Raw genomic sequence first — 21892 nt, forward strand, 5'->3', positions numbered from 1 at the left:
TAAAATTAACACAAGTTTAATTTCGAGTGATTTTTAGATCTTATACATTTTTACATATGTTTTGTTTAAATGAAATATTTTTTTTTAAATTTTATATGTAAGATTTTTACATTATATTTGATAACTGAACAAAATTTATATCTGTATATAACATAATAACTAAAAAATATATCCGAACCAATAACCTACTAAGTTCACCTAAAATTTAGTTTAGATAATATTAATATTTTTTGAGCTAATATTTAAATTTTTTTTTTTGGATATATTCATTTGAATGACATGTATATGAATATATAACTTTTACTTTGAATTATAATATATGTGAGATTTCAATATATGATATATGGACCGAACTTGTATTGCGTTGTAACATAATTAAAAATATTCAAACTAATAATCCATTGAGTTCAATCAAAATCTAAAACATTATATAGAGTTTAATTCTTAATTTTGATAATGTAAATAATGTCTAACTTTAAAGTGTAAGCAAAAAAGTTATGTTTAAATAAGTAAAGTAATTAGAAAGGATAGAAGATAGTGATAAGTAAAATAAGATGATAATGTATGTAATCATAGTAATGTGGTTATAGTGACATATAAGTAAATAGATGATAGGTGATTCAATTTTCCATTTAGAAAATAGTTTTTAAGAATGTTCCAATTTTCTAGAAAACTGGAAAATTATTTTCAGTTTTCAAAATGGAAACTGTGCTAGTAAACATGTTTTATGTTTTCTATTTTTCAGTTTACAAAAATTTTCAATTAGTAAACGGTCCCTAAGTTTTTTGAACTATAAAGTAGTATTACTTTTCTACAAATTATATTGTATTTTAGTTTTAATAGTGTTTTTGTTTATAAATATAATTATGTATTAACATTTGAATTTTGTCAAAATAATGATAATTATTAAAATATAAAAAAATAAGTATTTAGCAATATCGCGACAAAATATGATTTTAGAAACAGAATATTCGATATCATTATGACGATGAAATTGGTGACGGGATTTTGTGAGGAAAGACGAAATTTGCAACAAAAAGTTTAGCGACGGAATTGCGACGATAATTATTTCGTCACGAATCGTGATTTTTCTTGTAGTGAATGTTTACATGAAACAACTACCAATGTTTATCGACAACAAATTTCCTATTCATGTTAACTATAAAAGTCTCTAAATGGTTTGAAGCAAACGCCATGTGCATGGTTCAAACGTCTTCAAGATTGTCTACTTTCGATTGGTCTCAAGGCTTTGAAAACTAATGTATCATTGTTTATCTATTCTGCTACTAATACTCAAATTTATTTAGTTGTCTATATTTTGTTATTTTCCTTCCCACTATTGGTAGCAAAACCCAAAAGCATATGGAATGTTTTTATTATTTTTATATTACCATAATTTTATTTCTACCCGTTATTAATAAATTATTATATGTCATTAACAAATTAATGGACACACTAAATTTCAAATTGAAAAAACACTTAAACATCAAAATTATTTACAAAAAAAATAAAAATAAAAATTATGGTCATGTTCATAGTACTTCCAACAACGGGCTATTACTATACTAAAAAAAAGGTCATGAAAATATATACTACTTAATTAATACTACTTAAGTATGCTCACTGCACCCAAATAAGCATTCAAATCTGGTAATGCTTCAATGACTTTGATCAACGCAACATCCACAACCTTCTACTTCAATGACTTTGATCAATTGTACATAATTGGTATACCAGCAAATGCAATTAACTAATTTAAGATGATGGCTTTGATCAGTCTTCTACTTCAAAGCTTTTTATCCACAGCCTTCTATGTATTTAAGGTTACATATAAATCATTATCAGCAAGATTTAAAAGGAACTCTCTAAAAGGCAGGGTGAATTAGTATGAAATGGTAAAATAAATAAATAAATAAAAATTCTCAATTCTCAAAGCACCAATAACTTGAATTTTAGGGTTGCTGAAACACAACACACATACAATATAATTTACAAAGTGGAAAATATAAAATAATAGCATTGTACATGCATGTCATATATCACAACTATTTCACAAAAGTAAAACATACTAGCAAGAGAGGAGAGACAAACAATATTGAAAATAGGAAAGCAGTGCAGATTATGAAACTCACAAGTGGTGGTGTGTTAAGTACAAATCTATGCTAGTTTTGAGTTGTTGTGCTGAAATAAATGGTTTCCCAAATTAAGGAATTAAATCCGCTTACACCATAACTTGTGAGTTTCAGAAAGCTCACTTAATTGTTTTGGGAAACCATTCATTTATTTCAGCAGATCGAAGAGAACAACTGAAAAGCAGCATAGATTAGTAGTACAGTGTTGTTCTTCAATTCAAGCAGTGCTGATAGAAGAATGCTGCTTTAAACTTTCCTTTAGATCCTTCAATGGAAGTTGTTCCTTTAGAACCTTCACAACTTGAGACATGGATGGTCTTTGATCTGGGTACTGGCTCAAGCACATCAATGCTAGTTCTAACATTGTATCTGCTTGATTCCAATCCATTGTGTTAGATGTGGTTTTGTCAACTAGATTCATAAAATGCCCTTCTCTCTGCTTTTCACGTGCTGCCTGCAATCATACACACAATCATATATATGATAACAATGCAATGCATGCACCCAATGATATAATTAATTAAGTTTGAGTCCTCACGAGATCTGGAAGGTACTCGGTGTCAGCCCCACTGCTAGACATTGAAATCTTTTCTTTTTTTCCACTCACAACTATAAGTACAACAACTCCAAAGCTATACACATCTGCCTTTGTTGTTAAGAGGTCATATTTGGCGTATTCAGGTGCCATGTATACCCTGCATATCCATCAGAATGCTTTCAAGTGAGAACCGGCCTATTGGCTATTTGATTGTATACTTATTTACAAGATTGAGAAAGATTGGGATATATATGGTTGTCCAGGAAAATAATTACACTGTTCCTTCCTCCCGTGACTTTCCCTGGTCATGGAGCGTGGAAAATCCGAAGTCAGATATCTTAGCATTGTCATGCTTGTCAAGGAAAATTCTGGTTGGTTTGATATTTCCATGGACAATTTTCTGCTTGCACTCGTGAAGAAAAGCTAGACCTTCTGCTATGCCAAGGCAAATGTTGCGCCTTTTTGGCCAATCTAATCTTGACCTGTCTGAACCTGTGAGGAAACTACTGTTGTTTAAAAAAAAAAAAAAAAAAACTTGAATATGACGCTAAGGCAGAGCTGATGGATAGAGACGCTACATACCAAAAAGTGCATTTTGAAGGGAATTATGGCCTATATCCTCATAAATAAGCAACAATTGATTATTCTCTGCAATGCATCCCATGAGCTTTACAAGGTTGGGATGTTCCATGAGAGAAATTGTAGAATCCTTTTCTCGAAATGCACGTATTATATCTTTTGTGGCCGAAACCTTTTCAACTGCAACCACCATTCCATTGTCGAGTGTAGCCTGAGTTCAAGTTAAGTAGCTAACATTACAATGACACTTATGTAATGTTACAGAGAATTTCATTTTACTTGAAGCAAAGCTAACCTCGTAGAAAGTTCCAAAGCCACCCTTACCAAGCTTGTTCTTGAAATGTTTGGCAGCAACTTTTATTTTTTGGAAGTTGTAAAGTCCTCCAGGATACAACTCGACCATTCCTACACCAAAAATTGATGGAATAAATGCATGGGACAGTATGTATAATCAACACAGAGCAATGGCGACTACTAGAAGAATTAAGACAGATAATGAAATTGCAAGCCAATTGTTTAAGAAGTTGAAGTTACCTTCATATGACATTGAGAAGTTGAAGTTACCTTCCCTCATCCAGAAATAAACTATCAACACTACTAGAAGAATTAAGACAGATAATGAAATTGCAGCCATCTTTGGAGGAGACAAACCGCTCTCTTTAGCTGGATCAGGAAGGAATTGAATTGGCATCAAGAAATATCAGATAAGAAAAGTAGGAATGATGCAATCGAAATGGTGCACTAGGCCGGTAAAGGACAAAATAAACAAGTATATATGACTTACGAATATATACAGAAATTGCAGATATAAGTGGACCTTGGTACATCATTGAACCCTTCCCTGACCAATATAAGTGAATCTCCAGTCGATTATTGTTAACTATAACATTTTCTATTTCCACAGTGTAAGCCTTATTTACACCCTCTGCTTCCTTTTCTATGTTGAAATCCTTAAGTTCATTCTTTCCCTGCAATCATAATCACCTTTCAACATTCCAGTTTGTCAGCATATATATATATATATATATATATATATATATATATATATATATATATATATATATATATGCTTGCATTGGTATTTGGTATTTGTACCATATATATATATATATATATATATATATATATATATATACCTGGATATCCACATCAAAAACTCGACCTGATTTGTAGAGATATGGGGTTCTAACTAATTCAGCAAAGTGAAGTCTCACAGTATATTCATCATTCCTTAAACAAAATCCATAATACTTCAAGGAGATTGGGGATACACGTGCTGTACTGTAAAGAGCTTCATTACCAACACCATCATTCACTATGTATACGTCATCTGTTACTAAGTAGGATCCCATACTACTATAACCCCATGTTGAATTGCTACTCAGAAAGAAAGTTGAACTTCCATTTGAATTCAGATCGCCTTCATAAATACTTCCATTTATTTGCATTGATTCACCACCACAATTTATAAATAGATGGTCATTTACTGCAATGGAAAAAAATAAAATTAGAGTGTCATTATATTTGAAATAAATGCTTTTGTTAAGTAGGAGGACCAATGTCTTGTGCCCATATTGGGTATAACTCCCACACTATGGCTGTCAGTGCTCTCATGTGTCTTTACTTACATTGGTATTTTAGGTCGCTGCTGCAGCTATAGCCAACATGTTCCCAATGCGTACCCCTAAAATATCAAAATGAACACAAAAACAAGTTCATGCACTTCAAAGTTAAAATTAAACCAATTAGCACATTTACATTTTAGTGTTTTTTGAGGGGAGGAATGAGTGTCCACCAAATGAAGAGGAAGTGCTTACCCGTCACTGGAATTAAGGGATGAGAAAAAGTTCCTGCAATATAAATTATGGTTGATTTGCAAAGTATGAAGAATCAAAACATAGTCGATTAGAAATCCTCACAGGTTAGATGAGTTTGAATTCAACTTTTGAATTTGTGTGACGTTTGTGAAAAAATTTTCAGACACATCGCTGCATTAAATGAAAAGTAAATAATAAGTTAAGAATAAATCGCTACACATTTGAGAAAATGGTAATGACAATTCCTTTCTACACATTCTTGTCCAAAACTCTTACACAATCCAAGCACTTACATATTCATAGTCGAATTCATTATCCATGTTGGAATTGTTCCATTGAGTTTATTTCCTCGCAGAAATCTGAAAAAACAACTCAAATTAAGATTCTAGCAAATCTTGCTTAGCTTGCTTTGATGCACAATGTATTGCAGACTCCACAATAAGAAATACAATACAATATATATATATATATATATATATATATATATATATATATATATATATATATATAGATAGATAGAGAGCTCCCATGAGTCCTTATGAGAGAGAGATGATGATGTTCTTATGAGAACTACCTTCTCATGAGTCCATAAAAACCAATCCATTGCATTAAAAAAAGTATTTAATTTATTGATGAGATTAATTAAGAGTCCAAAATTTGCATGTGCATATTAAGCATGCATTGAGTGTATGTGATGTGTGCAATTGGGGGATTCAAAATTCGCGTGTGCATATTAAGCATGTGTTGTGCGTATCTAGGATATGCACACAATACATGCCCCACATGCACACACAATTTTGAAACCCCCAACTAATCTCACCCACACACATATATAAATATATATAAATATAAATATATATATATATATATATATATATATATATATATAGAAGAGCGCTCATATGTGGCGGGGTCTTACGGTGCGGCGGTGCGGTCAAATTCCAGAATACACCAACAGTGTTAACAATATGCACCAACAGTGTAATAAAAACACACTCCAATGAAATGTAATAAAACATCACAAAATTACACCACAGACTCAAAAAAACACACCATATAACTCACCACCCCCAATGGTGTATTTCCGAACAGTGTATGGTGTTTTTACTCACACCTAATGGTGTGTGTTTTTACTCTGTTTTGTATGGTGTATTTCCTAACGTTGATGGTGCATATTTGGTGAACTATTGGTGTTGCCGCACCGTAAGAAATAACCGCACCGTAAGACACTGCCGCACCTGAACCCGCCTCTATATATATATATATATATATATATATATATATATATATATATATATATATATATATATATATAATGTTTTTGTAAAAGCAATGGATATGATAGGTTTGTGTAAACTTGCTTACATGTCCATGGGTGGGACCAGGGTGGAATGATTTGGAATTTGACCAAACAAACTATTGAAACTCAAGTCCCTGAAGGAAAATATATATAATGAAAATTATCAAAATTAAAAATGCCAAACTGTTCATAAATCATAAGTAGTTTCAATTTAGAGTGCTGAGGGCTGATATCTATTTTTTTTGCAATGATATGATATGATGCCCAGAGAATAATTTAATATGCAAATAACTCACAGAAGATATAGACTCATTAAATTCCAGATGATGTCAGGAATAGGGCCAACAAGTGAACATTTCCTTAATGTCCTGATCGAAAATATTAGGGTTTAGTAGTAGCTTCATTTCAAATATTCATGTATCTGAAAAATGAAAGCTTACAGAAATTTCAAGGAATCCATATTTGTAAAATTAGGAAACTGCGACTCTCTTCCTCCAACTAAGTCGCTTACATACCTGCACAATATATATATATATATATATATATATATATATATATATATATATATATATATATATATATATATATAATTATTTATTTATTTATTTATTAAGATGTGTAAAATAAATTTATTACAATAATCAACCTCGCTTGCTCAATCTTACAATTCGTGAAGGTTTGTCAAGTTTGAAAATGCAGTAGTAGGGAGAGGACCTTCGAAATTATTTCCCAGTAGAGACCTACTCCATCATATCAATCAACAAATGAGGATCCATCCCTCATAATATATATAAAATCACAATTGAGTTTCATAATATCAATTCCGTTTGGTGCTAACTGCTAGGTATGTATGCATGTATATATATATGCCTTACAAATATATGAGGCTTTGTAGTTGTCCAATGGAATCTGGGAGTCGTCCACTCAAGTTGTTTCCTTGAACATCGCTGAAGAAATAATTAGCAGAGCAGATGAGTGATGAAATTGAAGACATTAAGGCAAGCAAAATTATTATATTATTTACATACATATGTACTTACAGATCTTCAAGAAAAACTAGATTTTTAAGCTGATCGGGCAGCGGACCAGAGAGGTTATTGTTACTAAGGTCCCTGAATTAATATAAACAAGATATCCTATTAAAAGAAGTTAAATAATAAACCAGAAGGAATGAACAGGTTCTTGCCCATTAATTAATCGAATGAGTAAATTAATTAATTAATTATACATACTTACAGAATTGCTAGATTTACGAGGGAATGCAATTGAGGTGGAATTGAACCGCTAAATAAATTAGCGGATAGATTTATTCTACCATTTCCTGTATTATGTTTATGGAGCTATATAAGTACATTTCCAGTATATAGCTCCATTTATTTTATACCGTAGTTACTTAATAAACCTGCAATATTAATTTTATGAACTTGCAATAATAAATTTGTAGTAGTAACTTTTTGTACTTGTAGTAATTAATGACTTTATTAACTTATAGTAGTAACTTAATAATCTTACAGAATTAACTTAATGAACTTATATTTGTCATTTAATGAAAATGTTGTATCAACTTAATGTGTCACCCATGAACCAACTCATATAATTTTGGTTAATCTTGTAAGATGGACCGTGGTGTAGAATTAGGGCTGTTAACGAACCGAACATAAACAAACAGAGGTTGTTCATGTTCGTTTGTTAAGGTGTTTGGGGTGTTCGTGTTCGTTTGTTAAGGTTTTTGAAAATCCTGTTCGTGTTCGTTTGTTAAGCGTTCATTAGTGTTTGTTAACGTTCGCGAACACGTTCACGAACAGGTTCGTTAAAATTAACAAACATACATGTTTGTTAACAAGCACGTTAATGAACATGTTCATTAATATTTGCGAACATGATCGTTCACATTCATAAACACGTTTGTGAATGCTTAATAACCAAACATATAAACATGTTCATGATCACAATTCGTTCGTGAACAAGAAATAATCTATGTTCACAAAAAATAACCAAACAAGTAACACAACTACAAAGAGAATACAAACAAATATTAAACGAACACAAACGAGCTTGTTCGCGAACATTATTAAACGAACACAAACGAGCTTGTTCACGATCTCTTAGCAAACGAGCTTACGACTGTTCAGACTCTGTTTGTTTATTAACCGAGCTCTAAATTTTGTTTCTTAATATTCGTTTACCTTAATAAACGAACGCTTACCGAACACGAACACGAGTAGTTTACTGAAAGCTATGTTCGCTAACACCCCTAGTAGGATATAACAATTTGGTACACTCCGTAATAGTTATTGACCCATAAATAGGATATCCAAATGAAAATGTGAATAATTCTGTTTTAAATAAATTAAATACTTTATCTATCTCATTTTATGTGTTTGTTTGACTAATAAATAACAAACATGACAAGTAAAATGTGATAGAAAAAAGTAATAAACAAGATAAAATGATTCTTGCCTATTAATTTACAAAATAAGTAAATAGATTACTCATATACTTACAGAAGCTTTAGATTTACAAGGGAGTTTAGTTGAGTTGGAATTGGACCATCAAATAAATTACCAGATAGAACCCTGTAATGGAAACCACAAGTACATTTTAGACCTAGTTCGATTTATTTATTCAATTAGCTAACAAATAACTCAAAAACTTATGTAATACCACCTTACATGAAAAAATTATCAAATATGTAAAAAAAAATTAAATAATTTTCTATAAGTCAACAAGTATTATATTTTCATATTTTTTAAGTTAATACTTTTCAATGATCTAACAAGTATGAAGTATTATGTTTTCTAGTGTTGTACTAAAAATATCACTTGTTCTTTGAAAAGTAATCATGAAAAAAAATTATAATTTTCTATAAAAAAAATTAATAATTGTTGACTTATAGAGTATTAATAAACTGCACATATACTTACAAATACATTAAATATACATGAGAACTCAGCTAAGCCGGAATTAAACCACTAAATAAATTATCAAATAGATTCTTGTGGTGGAAATCACAAGTGCATTTTAGATAGAGTTTCATTTAATTATTCAATCATTTAGTATAAAAAAATAAAAAAATAAAAAAAAATAAAAAACAAAACATATGTGATATTATATCACGTGAGACGAATCTCAAATATCACGTGAAAAGTATTAATGAAATGTAATATCTTTCTAGGAAGAAGTAATCATTGTTAATCTATCAAAAGGAAGTAATCATTGTTAATCTGTCAAGCGGATATCAGATTGAAAATGTGCAGAGTACAATTTTTAAAAAGAAATTAAACACTAAACAAGATACATAAATTATTACTTGCATGCTAATTAACGATGAAGTAATTCTTGCCTGTTAATTAACAAAATGAGTAAATAAATTATGCATATACTTACAAAGACTTCAGATTCACAAGGGAACTCAAGTGAGTAGGAAATGAACCACTGAAAAAATTTTCATATAGAGCCCACTAATAAAAATCACAAGTATATTCAGAGTTTCATTTATTTATTCAATTTGCAAGTAAATAGCATAAAAATTTATGAGAAACTATTTCACGTGAGACACATCTCAAATATGTAACTTTTAAAAAACAAAAATCTAAGACTTTTATGTACGTGAGCTAACAAGCTTTACATTTTCTAGTTTACTAAAAATTATTAATTTTTCTATAAATTAAACGTATTGGTCAAATGTAATACTTTTTGACCGATAATATTTGTTGACTTAAAAATACGATATCAAATTGAAAATGTGCACACTTTAAAAAAAAAAAAAGAAGATATTAAACAATACGCAAATTAATAGAATATGTAAATACATTCCTCATATACTTACAGATGTGTTAGATTTAATTTTGCAGGAAAGCCAACTCAATTGCAATTGGACCGCCAAATGAGTTACTAGATAAATCCTTATAATGGAACCACAAGTGCATTTCAAACGGAGTTCCATTTATTTATTCAATTAACTAAGCTAAAAGATATATACTCAATAGAATATGTAAATAAATTACTCATATACTTACAGATATGTTAGATTTTTTAGGGAAGCCAGTCCAGATGGAATTGGACCGCTAAATGAATTATCAGATAGATCCCTATAATGAAAATCACAAGTTCATTTTAAATAGAATTACATTTATTTATTCAATTAACTAAGCTAAAAGATACTTAATAGAATATGTAAATAAATTACTCATATACTTACACAGATATGTTAGATTTTTTAGGGAAGCCAGTCGAGATGGAATTGGACCGCTAAATGAATTATCAGATAAATCCCTATAATGAAAATCACAAGTTCATTTCAAATAGAATTACATTTATTATTCAATTAACTAAGCTAAAAGATACTTAATAGAATATGTAAACATATACTTACAGATATGTTAGATTTTTAGGAAAGCTAAGCCAAATGAGTTGGAATTTGACCGCTAACAGGCTGTTTGGTTGAATGTAATTTCATTGTAATTGAATTGAAATTCATTGAATCCTTAAATTACATTATTTTATTGGTGGGAATTGCAATTCAATGGATGTGAGAAAGGAAAACTAGATGAAATGACACTACTATCATTGATTATTATTACTATTATTACTTTTTTCCTACCGAATTACAATTCAATTCTCTCATAATTTTTTCCTTCCAACCAAACGCCCTGTAAATGAATTATGAGATAGATCCCTATAATGAAAATCACAAGTTCATTTCAAATAGAGTTACATTTATTTATTCAATTAACTATGCTAACAAATAAATAGGATATTAGATCGAAAGTTTTGAAAGTAGGAAAATGATGCACAATACTTTAATTTGTATAACTTATTCCGATCCAACTAATAAAAAAGTATAAATGAATCATACGTGAGTAAAGAAATATAATAGTTCAATCACACACACGACATTAGTAATATATACCATTTAAAAGCAACATAATCATTACAAAAAAAAAAAAAAAAAAACATGTTAGATAATTTTAAAAATTCTATTTTATTAAATATGAAACAGATAATTTTATATTAAATGACTTAATATTATTTATTTATCTCACTTTACCTAAGGAAATTTACTATTTATTGGTTAATATAATTATTCATTTGTCGCATTTTACCTATCATATTTATTATTAATTGATTAAACCAATTTTTAATTTCTACTTATTTTCTTTAACATTTTGTATAATTTTAAATTTAATTTCTTTTTGTATTTGTATTTAATAGATTAATTTTTTTATTAGTACTTTAATATAGCATACATTATAACACTAGATTAATATTTAAATTTTATATAGTAACACTACATTAATTTTGTATTAGTAATTTAATATAGTTTTTAAAAATTAAAATTTTATATACTAATATGGAGTAGTAAACTAGATATTATGAAAAACCATTAACTAAAAAAGACATATATATATATATATATATATATATATATATATATATATATATATATATATATAATGAAACTTGGAAAAATAATATTTAATAAAAGATAGATAACAACAATAATGTAGTACATTATTAACCAACGTGAATGAGACATTATAATATTTTGTTTGCCAAAAAAAAAAAAAGTAGACATTTTTGTTTCAAATAACCTGGTACTTTTTTCCTTCATTTCTCAACTCATTTAATATAACTAAAATAGTGGGGGGTTTAGGGTTGGGGTTCAGCCTTTTGGAAAACTATAACTAAAACATCCTCAGTTTCCTTTTTAAAAAAAAATCATAATAATTATATAAAAGGCATTCTTGTGTCTATATGTAACCAAAATAATCTATTAATAAAATAATAAAAACTTAAACAATTGAAATTAAATTTCACTACGAAACTAATAAATATTAAATTAATTTATTTTAATTACGAAATTCCATGGAGAAGGCAACCAGTGGTCGCCTTCTGCCGGGGATGGTGGCCAGTTGGTCTCCTTCTACTGGAGATGGCGACCAACTGGTCGCTTTCTCTGGTAAATGACGACCGGCGACGGTTTTCGGCCATCGTTGGTCGTTGGATTTTTGCCGGAATCGATGCATGAACTGAAATGACCTGTAATAGTAGGTCATATACTCTCAGTTCTTGGGTTTGATTGTCTCAATTTAACATGTTAAAGGATGCAATTGCACTTTTTAAAAATTTAAGGATCTAATTGACTTTTCAGCTAAAGTTACGTTTAGGGGCTTATTTGACCCTTTTTCTAAAAAAAAATCCACTTTCCATAAGTTCATAGTTGACTGACTCAAACTAAGAAGGTAATTAGAAACTTGGAGTAATATATAAAATGTTTTCTTCTACCTATCAAAGGGATTGTGGTGTTGGCTTACAAGAAAAGCAACTTCATATCACCAAGAAATGGGGGTAGTAATCCTTCAAATTTGTTGCCTCCAAGATTCCTATCAATTAGAGGAGGATACAATAACTTGTTAAACAATGTTTATATTCATCATTCTTATTTCATTTAGTCAAGAATGAAAGAAAAAAAAAAAACAATTTAGAATACTTACAAATACTTGAGATTTTTTAAATTTGCATATGATGGTGGAATCTTGCCAGAAAATTTGTTCGAATTCAATTTTCTATAACAAATACAACTGAAACAACTCAACATACGCATATCTTAACTACTTTTATAATAATTATTAAAAATCAAACGTAATAAAAGTATATATTATTTCATACAGGATACTTACAACGATATTAAATTTCTAAGATTTCCGATTATTTCTGGTAATATGCCTTCCAAATTCCGATTTGTAAAATCACTACAAGATATTTTCAGGAAAATCAATAGTAGTAGTCAAAGATTTACACAATTAGCTAATAATTATTGGATTAAATAGCTAATTGGATCATTAGTTCATAGTTCAATACAAAGTTAGGAAAAACAGTACAAACAAATTGAAGGTTATGATAAGAAAAAGAGTTTTTCTTTTCTTTTTTTTTTTTTTAAAGAAAATATTAACGAGATACAAATAGTAATAATCCCTAACTATATATTCCCCATCAAAAAAAATAGTAATAATCCCTCACAACTATATATTTTACAACTTTATTTTATGTGTCTCGTTCAGTTAATAATATTTGACTATTTAACTGATATTATTCACAAATTAATTTTTTATTATATTTAAATTTTTTTTTGAAAACCATTATTATATTTAATTTAGTGTTACTGCATACAGAACTGTTAAGGAAAATAACCAAAGAAAGAAAATGTACAATAACTAATGAATTGTAAATACGATAGGTAAAATGTGATATATGAATTAATTATTTAATAATATTTCTCCAGTTATATATATATACATATACATATATATATATATATATATATATATATATATATATAGGGATGCACTCAGGCGCGAATAAATGTCCAGGGGAATATGCGAACGAATCAGCGCGCGACACGTGTCCACATCTAATAGATTAAAAAAACGGGGTGGCATTTTCGTAAGTAATTGAACATCGAAGCGCAAGTAAAATCACTTACAAGTACACATACTTTCACCTATAAGTGCATGTAATTTTGCCTTGTTAACATTCACTTTCCGCAAACATTCATGCACCTAGGTGCACCTACTTATAATAACTATGTGTGCAACTACTTATAACTATTGCGGCAACTACTTATAACTATAGGTGCACCTACTTTCACCTATAAGTGCATGTAATTTTGCCTTGTTAACATTCACTTTCCACAAACATTCATGCACCTAGGTGCACATACTTATAACTATAGGTGCAACTACGTATAACTATAGGTGCAACTACTTATAACTATAGGTGCACTTTGTATTGATGCTCAATGTAAATTTTACATGCACCGATAATACATTTTACATGCACTTGTAATACATTTTACTTGCACTTCGATGTTCAATTATTTACAACAATGCCACCGCGTTTTTTTTAATCCATTAGATCTGGACACGTGTTGCGCGCTAATTTGTTCACATATTCCCTCCTGGGCGTGTATATATATATATATATATATATATATATATATATATATATGTGTGTGTGTGTGTGTGTGTGTGTGTGTGTGTGTGTGTGTGTGTGTGTGTGTGTGTGTGTGTGTGTGTGTGTGTGTGTGTGTGTGTGTGTGTGTGTGTGTGTGAGGACAGTAATATATAGAGTACTGTGCGGACAGATTATTTTGGGCACACGACAAATTAATATCATGCACACAATTCAATTTAATACACAATGGCGCACAAGCATACATGTAAACATCAGGTTTCGAACCCAGGTGTGTGTGTGTGTGTGTGTGTGTGTGTGTGTGTGTGTGTGTGAGGACAGTAATATATAGAGTACTGTGCGGACAGATTATTTTGGGCACACGACAAATTAATATCATGCACACAATTCAATTTAATACACAATGGCACACAAGCATACATGTAAACATCAGGTTTCGAACCCAGGCTCTATTAATTAACAAACATATGCACACAACATACAAATTATGGCACACGATTACATTTGGCCATGCACACGATATATAGGCTAATGACTCACGACTACATCTGTCCTCACAGTTCTCTATAATATAGTTGTCCTCATTTGAATACACTTATATATATATATATATATATATATATATATATATATATATATATATATATATATATATATATATATATATATATATATATATAATGATTTTTATAAGAAAATGACGCTTTTTTCCCCTAAATTATATGCTTATTGCATTTTTCTTCCATGAATTATTCATATATTCACAGTAGCCCCTCAACTATTTTAAAAGTGACAATTTTTCTTATTTCTGTTAAGGGTAAATAGGTATTTCATTTATTTTTCTTATTCAACAAATTATTACTTATATGTGAGAATCATAATAAATGCGTAAAAGAAAAGATATTATTTACCAATTTTATAATTATAATTTTAAGCTAATGCTAGTAACAGAATTATGACTTAAACACAAATAATTCATTATTTTAGTGCTAATTTTGTGTTTAAGTCCTAATTATGTTATTATCATTAGCTTAAAATTATAATTGTAATATTTGTAAATGGTTGTTGGAGAGTGAAGCAATAATTTGTTGGAGAGGAAAAATAACTTGAAATACCTATTTTGTTTTTATTTTTAACGGTCCACAAACTCATTTAACAGATAAGAACAAATTCGCCACTTTCAAAATAATTGAAGGAACTAATGTGAATACATGAATAAATAAAAGAAAAAAATATAAACGTATAATTTAAGGAAAAAAGTGTCATTTTCCCTATATTTATTCTCATTTGTCCTTGACTAGCATCACTCAAATCACCTTCTCATCACGAAGAAGATATTTTGCCTTGATACCATCCTCAATCTTGCTAGATCTCCCGATGAAGTTATGGTTCATAGATTTTTTTTTTTAAAAAAATATTAAATATGATTTATTTTTAATAAAATAATTATAATAACGTTAGAGATTATGACTCTGTTTGGCAAATATAGATAAATAGCTAGTTGAAATCTAAAAATCTAGTAGCTCAAGCTAAAAGTTGGAAACTCAGATGTGTACTAGTTATAAAGTAGCCTAAGAAGGTCAATAGGCCACTCCGCTAAGAGTTGAACTTGTAACCTTATGATTATCAAGTCAATTGCAAACTTGTGATCTTATAATCATAAAATCAATAGCTTAACCAACTTAGCTAGAGTTGTCACTCCCCACATTTAGTTTGCTAACCAAATGCATGTAAACAAGAAAATCGTAAGAATTATTTGAACTATTAAAATAAAATGAATATATATACTACATTTCTGTCACCCGACAAACATCCTTATCGAGACTGCAGTCACAAGTAACGCTATCTGGACTTTCATATTTACAATTCGTGCTATAAGTCATCGTCTCACATCCAAGCAATTCAAGAATGACGTTCTCTGGCATATGTGAGAGAGAAACAAAATAAATAAATAATCAATACATAACATTTTAGTTTGTCAATTATTACTGGTATCAAATAATTTCTCAATAATTTACGTCCAGTATAATTATAAGCGTATATGTCTATATGACAAATTAAAAAAAAAATATTAAAAAAATATATGACATGTTATATTTGAAAGTAAAAATTAAATACTATATAGTTAATTTAAAATATCAAGAAAAAAAAAAACTTCAGATATTATATTGGTGTGTGTAATCTAATGAAAAAGAATATTTATAGGCCGGCACTTACCATCATCGGCGCCAAGAGGTTTGACTTGTTTGTCAGCAAGGTTGAGTATCTTAGTGCAGATTTTTGGAATAGGTCCTGTTGTTATTACAGTTCCTTCTCCCATGGTTAGTTGAGAGTTGAGAGAGAAGAGCAGCAATAATAATATCACCTTTTCCATCTCTCAATATTTGAGTTGATTCAATTCTCTGATTTGTTTGGTATCTCTTGAGTCCATACAGCCTATCCCCTCCTATTTATATTGCTTAAACAAGTTGGCAAAAAGACGCATGCCACATTTAATTAAAACCTGGTTTATATTTTATTTGCACACTTAATTAGTTATTAGGATAGACACTAAATTGAAGTTAAAACCCTAACACTTAACTATTTATTATGAGTTTATGTGTATTATGTTTTATAGAAAATTTCAATTTTGGTCCACTGACTATTTGAACTGTGTTAATTGCAACACTTGACTTTTTGAAATGTTAATTTAATACCTTGACTATGCAATTTCTATCAATTTTGATCACGCCGACTAAATCTCACCGGAAAATTTAATAGGGCAAATAATGAGGATATTTTAGTCATTTTACTCATCTTTTCTTTCTTCTCCAATGAGCTTCCCTCCATTTCCGGCGATAATTTCTTCTCCGATGAGCTTCTCCCAATATTTCTTCGCCGTGTACTAAGTGGATAATGTGGGATTCGGTAAAAGAGTTTGCCCGAATGTATGATGCTGGAATGGGAATGATTATCTTTGCTCCTATTGCAATATTGTCCTGGTTCCCGTTTGTTTCTACCTTCCAGTCTCGCATACTATTTAACCGAGCTTTCAGTCGTGGGTTGGAGATCTCTATCATTCTTGTTTGGAACAAAGCCAATATGGAGCCTTCGGCTTATTAGACCAAGCAGCCCTGGTGATTTAGTACAGTTGACCTTTGTATTACTAGTTTTGCATTCATTTGTTTCTTTTGCATTCAGTTGACCGTTGTATTATTAGTTTCTGCAAAAATGGTTTATTTTTCTGAATTAGTGACTATGCGGTTTACTGAAGTTTGTAAATATGTGCGCATAAACGTTTTTCTTTCATCTCCGGTGGCTAAAACCGGCTAGAAAAGTAATAGGGAAAGAAAACAAGAAAGCAGAAGAAGTGGAGAAGCTCATCGGAGAAGAAATCGTTGCCGGAAATGGAGAATGGAGAGAAGCTCACACTACTACAGAAAAAGGATTTAACGTCGCCATTATAATGTCGGTTTTTCTAAAAACCGACGTTAAATATTTAAATTTAATTTTTATTTTTTTAAAAACACATATGACGTCGGCTTTTTGGTATAGCCGACACCATATCTATAATATAAAAAAAAAAATAAATAAATATATTATACGGCGTCGGCTATTTATAAAGCCGACGCCGTATATCCTATAAAAAAAAATAAATATACTATACGGCGTCGGCGAGTATAAAGCCGACGCCGTATACTCGAATTAAAAAATAAAAAATAAAATATATATAGTATACGGCGTCGGCTACGTATATAGCCGACGCCGTATACTCGAATTAAAAAAAAAAAAAAAAATATATATATATATATATATATATATATATATATATATATATATATATATATATATAGTATACGACGTCGGCTACGTATATAGCCGACGCCGTATACTCATTTCATTTAATACGTAAAATCGAAGACACAGATCAGATCGAAGAATCATTTCAACCCTCATCTTCTCATCATCTCATCGCCTCACCGCCACCAAGGACGATTGCCCTACAACAAACAAGAGATTGATGACGTTAGAGACAAATGGTCTAAGTTTCTTATTGATGAATGGGTTAATAAAACGTTGTTAATTTGATACTAGTTTATGTTTAAAACTACTTTGTGTTTATTGGTTTGATGTTAATTAGTAGTTTTGTTGCATTGTGTTATTTATATTAATTTTAGTTTTAGTATGTAGTTTTGTTGCATTGTGCTTAATTAGTTTCATGTTTAGTATGTAGTTTGAATTAGTTGATGTTGATGCTGAATGTAACTAGCTGCACAGGTTCTGATTGCACAGCAGGTTGGCTAGAAAGCATAAAACATTTTCTGTATAAAAAAAAAAATGGATACGACGTCGGCTATTGGGCATAGCCGACGTTGTATATATATTTATTATTTAAAATAATGATACGACGTCGGCTAATTGACTATTAGCCGACGTCGTATAAATTAAAAAATAAATAAATACTTACGACGTCGGCTATTTGGAGTAGCCGACGTATGTATATATATTATTTAAAATAGTGATACGACGTCGGCTAATAGCCAATTAGCCGACGTCGTATCATTTAAAAAAAAAATTAAATACATACGACGTCGGCTATTGGGCTTAGCCGACGTCGTGTATATATATATATATATATATATATATATATATATATATATATATATATATATATATATATATATATTATTTAAAATAATGATACGACGTCGGCTAATAGCCAAATTAGCCGACGTCGTATCATTATTTTTTAATTTTAAAATACGTACGACGTCGGTTATTTTAACCGACGTCATTTATTTTCTTACAACGTCGATTTAGTCGACGTCGTAGGATAGCCGAGGTTAAATGGGGTCATTTAGTCGAGGTTAAAGCTATTTTCTGTAGTAGTGTCATCGGAGAAGAAAGAAAAGATGAGTAAAATGACTAAAATATCTCCATTATTTGACCTATTAAATTTATCCGGTGAGATTTGGCTGACAATTTAGCCGGTGTGACTAAAATTGATAGAAATTGCATAATCAAGGTACTAAATTAACATTTTTGAAAGTCAAGTGTTGCAATTAACACAACTCCAATAGTCAGTGTACCAAAATTGAAATTTCCTCTTATGTATTATGTTAGATTATGTGTATTATGTTATGAGTTTGTGTATTATTTATTATGTTAGATTATGTGTATTATGTTATGAGTTTGTGTGTATTATGTGTCATGTTAGATTATGTGTATTCTGTTATGAGTTTATGTACATTTGAAACAGAGAGTTTTTTTTTTTTTTCTGAATTTATAACGGTAGAAACGGGAAACAGAATTTCTAAAAAAAAAAAAATGGTCAAAACGACATTGTTTTGAGTACTAGAGTGCACAATGCATTGTGCGTCCTAGTGCACGATATAATTTGTCATTGACACTAGCAGGTAGCCTTTTTCCCTTTGAATGATTTTATTGCGGACCTTATCAAGCACCAAATAACCCTTACTTAAGTCGTCTCCTCCGTTATGCCAATATTGGGCGAGTAGACGATTCTCACTTTCGACAGTTTTCACTTTGGGTTCTTATTAATTCCCTTTGAATCTTATCAAATACGGGAAAACTCTGATCTCTTTAATATAGGCAGTCTTTCTTGTCACTGCACGCACCACCCTCACAACAAAGAGTAAAAAATGATTGATCATCAGACACACAAGCTAAGACTCTAATTTTACCACAAAAGATAATTTAAAAGTGGATAATTGACCCCAACTTAAATATCAGGCTGGCCACTTCACAATATTTTATGGAGTAGATGTCAAATCATATCATTTTAGTTTCAATTTATTCAAGAAAATTTTAATGTGTCATATGTAGTATAGTATAGTGATAAACTGATAATCATATATTACCATTTTACTAATTAAACCTAAAACACATTTATTTAAATAGTAATACTAAACGCATACATATTTTAATGATTCAAACAGAAATGCCACCACAACTGGTTAATGAACGAGTTTTTGGATTAATTGACCAAGAGACTGGGACATGGGATACTTCCATTTTAACGGATATTTTTGTGCCAGAAGATGTACCCAGAATTCTGAAAATTCCCATATCACCAGATTATGAAGACACGTGGTATTGGCATGATGACCCAAGAGGATTATATTCTGTAAAAAGTGGTTATAAGTGTATTGTTGGCAGGTATGATAATACGATTACTCCCTTTAATAAATGGCAAGTGCTATGGAAGCTCAAAATCCCCCCAAAATGGAAAACCTTTCTATGGAGAGCTTTGAGTGACATTCTTCCCACTACTATGAATCTGCGGAACAAGAGAGTTGATATTGAGCCTAGTTGTGCTATGTGTGGAGTGTTATATGAAGATACCATGCATGCCCTGGTCACGTGTGACTATGCCAAGGCTGTATGGGGGCAAGCTAACCTCCCAATCCCTGTTATCCAGACGAATATTTTTAATGAATGGTTTAATATGATTTTGGATAATTTGGACTCTGATGGTCTGGTGTATGCAGCTGCAATCTTATATCATATTTGGAGAGCAAGAAACAATGCCGTTTGGGACGCCTATATGCCAATGCCGAAGAAGACGCTAAGGACGGCCACCATCACGATGCAAGCATGGTGCGCCGTGCACCGTGGAACCGAAAGCAGCCTTGCACCGCCGCACACCGATGCAGTCACGGCCACGCCGGGGCAACACACTCACAGGTGTTATGTGGATGCGAGTTATCACCATGCCACGAATACGGCCTCGGTAGGTGCAGTTCTTTTGAATGGGAACGGACAATATATCTCTGCCTATGTCTCTTCACTTTCAAATTGTTTCTCGTCTCTTATGGCGGAAGCATTGGCATGCAAGGAAGCTTTGTCTTGGCTAAAGAATCGTGGAGAGGAAAGCTTGGAACTACTCACGGACTGTTTAACGGTCAAACAATATCTAACTACTTCAGCTAGTACCGATCGATCATATGTTGGCTACGCAATAGATGGTTGCAGGAATTTAATTAATTCTTTACTTTCTTGTTTAGTTGTTTTTGTTCCTAGATCAGAAAACTATTTAGCACATGCTTTAGCTACTTCAGTTGTTAGTCAAACTTCAGCTATGTACTGGGATGCGAACCCACCAGCACAAATCTCGCATTATTTTGAATAAATTGCCACCTTGGCTCCTTTCATTCAAAAAAAAAAAAAAAAAAAAACGCATACATATTTTTGTTCACAGTCTGCACAACGTACTGTTTAGACTAATTTGGCACTAAATCTTTATTTTTTTTTAGACCACAAGATTGCTTAAGAGACCTAACTATAGAAAGAACTTTCAAACCTAAATCATACTCGCACTAATTTCATACTAGTCTATTTAAACTAAAACAATTATGTTTACATTACGTTGTTTCATTTTTAGTAGTGTATACTGGCTTTTTTTCAATTCAAAAGTTATCAAAGTATTGCGTTTAGTGGCATGGCCCAACTTATCAGAGATTCGTGATTAGATTAAAAGCATCCTTATTTGATAAATTGATACTCCCTGTCTCCCTCTATCATATACTCCCTCAATCTCACTCAATCACTA

The 21892-nt window shown here is 30.6% G+C and overlaps 1 protein-coding gene and 2 long non-coding RNA genes across 3 annotated transcripts in view; 1 reads left to right on the forward strand and 2 right to left on the reverse strand.

The window, feature by feature from the left end:
- Positions 1-1884: 1884 nt before the first annotated feature.
- On the reverse strand, positions 1885-16836 carry LOC109162483 (probable LRR receptor-like serine/threonine-protein kinase At1g53430). The gene is made up of 26 exons (XM_019311193.1): positions 16558-16836; positions 16132-16258; positions 13050-13121; positions 12864-12935; positions 12684-12752; positions 10570-10641; positions 10386-10457; positions 8871-8942; positions 7407-7478; positions 7242-7313; positions 7032-7106; positions 6807-6881; positions 6663-6734; positions 6432-6500; positions 5360-5425; positions 5169-5237; positions 5067-5099; positions 4878-4933; positions 4386-4735; positions 4034-4217; positions 3784-3912; positions 3545-3654; positions 3253-3460; positions 2946-3162; positions 2671-2827; positions 1885-2586 (listed from the first exon to the last, which is right to left on the reverse strand). Exons 1-26 carry the CDS (start codon positions 16712-16714, stop codon positions 2350-2352), a joined length of 2964 nt encoding a protein of 987 aa, XP_019166738.1. The 5' UTR covers positions 16715-16836; the 3' UTR covers positions 1885-2349.
- The window catches only part of LOC109162488, a 19343-nt gene continuing 6947 nt past the window's right edge, over positions 9497-21892 (forward strand). Inside the window, exons 1-2 of the long non-coding RNA XR_002051100.1 lie at positions 9497-9506; positions 18337-18345. This is a non-coding gene — a long non-coding RNA (uncharacterized LOC109162488). The remainder of the gene's footprint in view (positions 9507-18336; positions 18346-21892) is intronic.
- Positions 17553-21892, reverse strand: part of LOC109162489 — a 10600-nt gene continuing 6260 nt past the window's right edge. Inside the window, exon 3 of the long non-coding RNA XR_002051101.1 lies at positions 17553-17629. This is a non-coding gene — a long non-coding RNA (uncharacterized LOC109162489). The remainder of the gene's footprint in view (positions 17630-21892) is intronic.

This window comes from Ipomoea nil, unplaced genomic scaffold (genome assembly GCF_001879475.1).
Source record: "Ipomoea nil cultivar Tokyo-kokei standard unplaced genomic scaffold, Asagao_1.1 scaffold2942, whole genome shotgun sequence".
Taxonomy (NCBI): Eukaryota; Viridiplantae; Streptophyta; class Magnoliopsida; order Solanales; family Convolvulaceae; genus Ipomoea; species Ipomoea nil.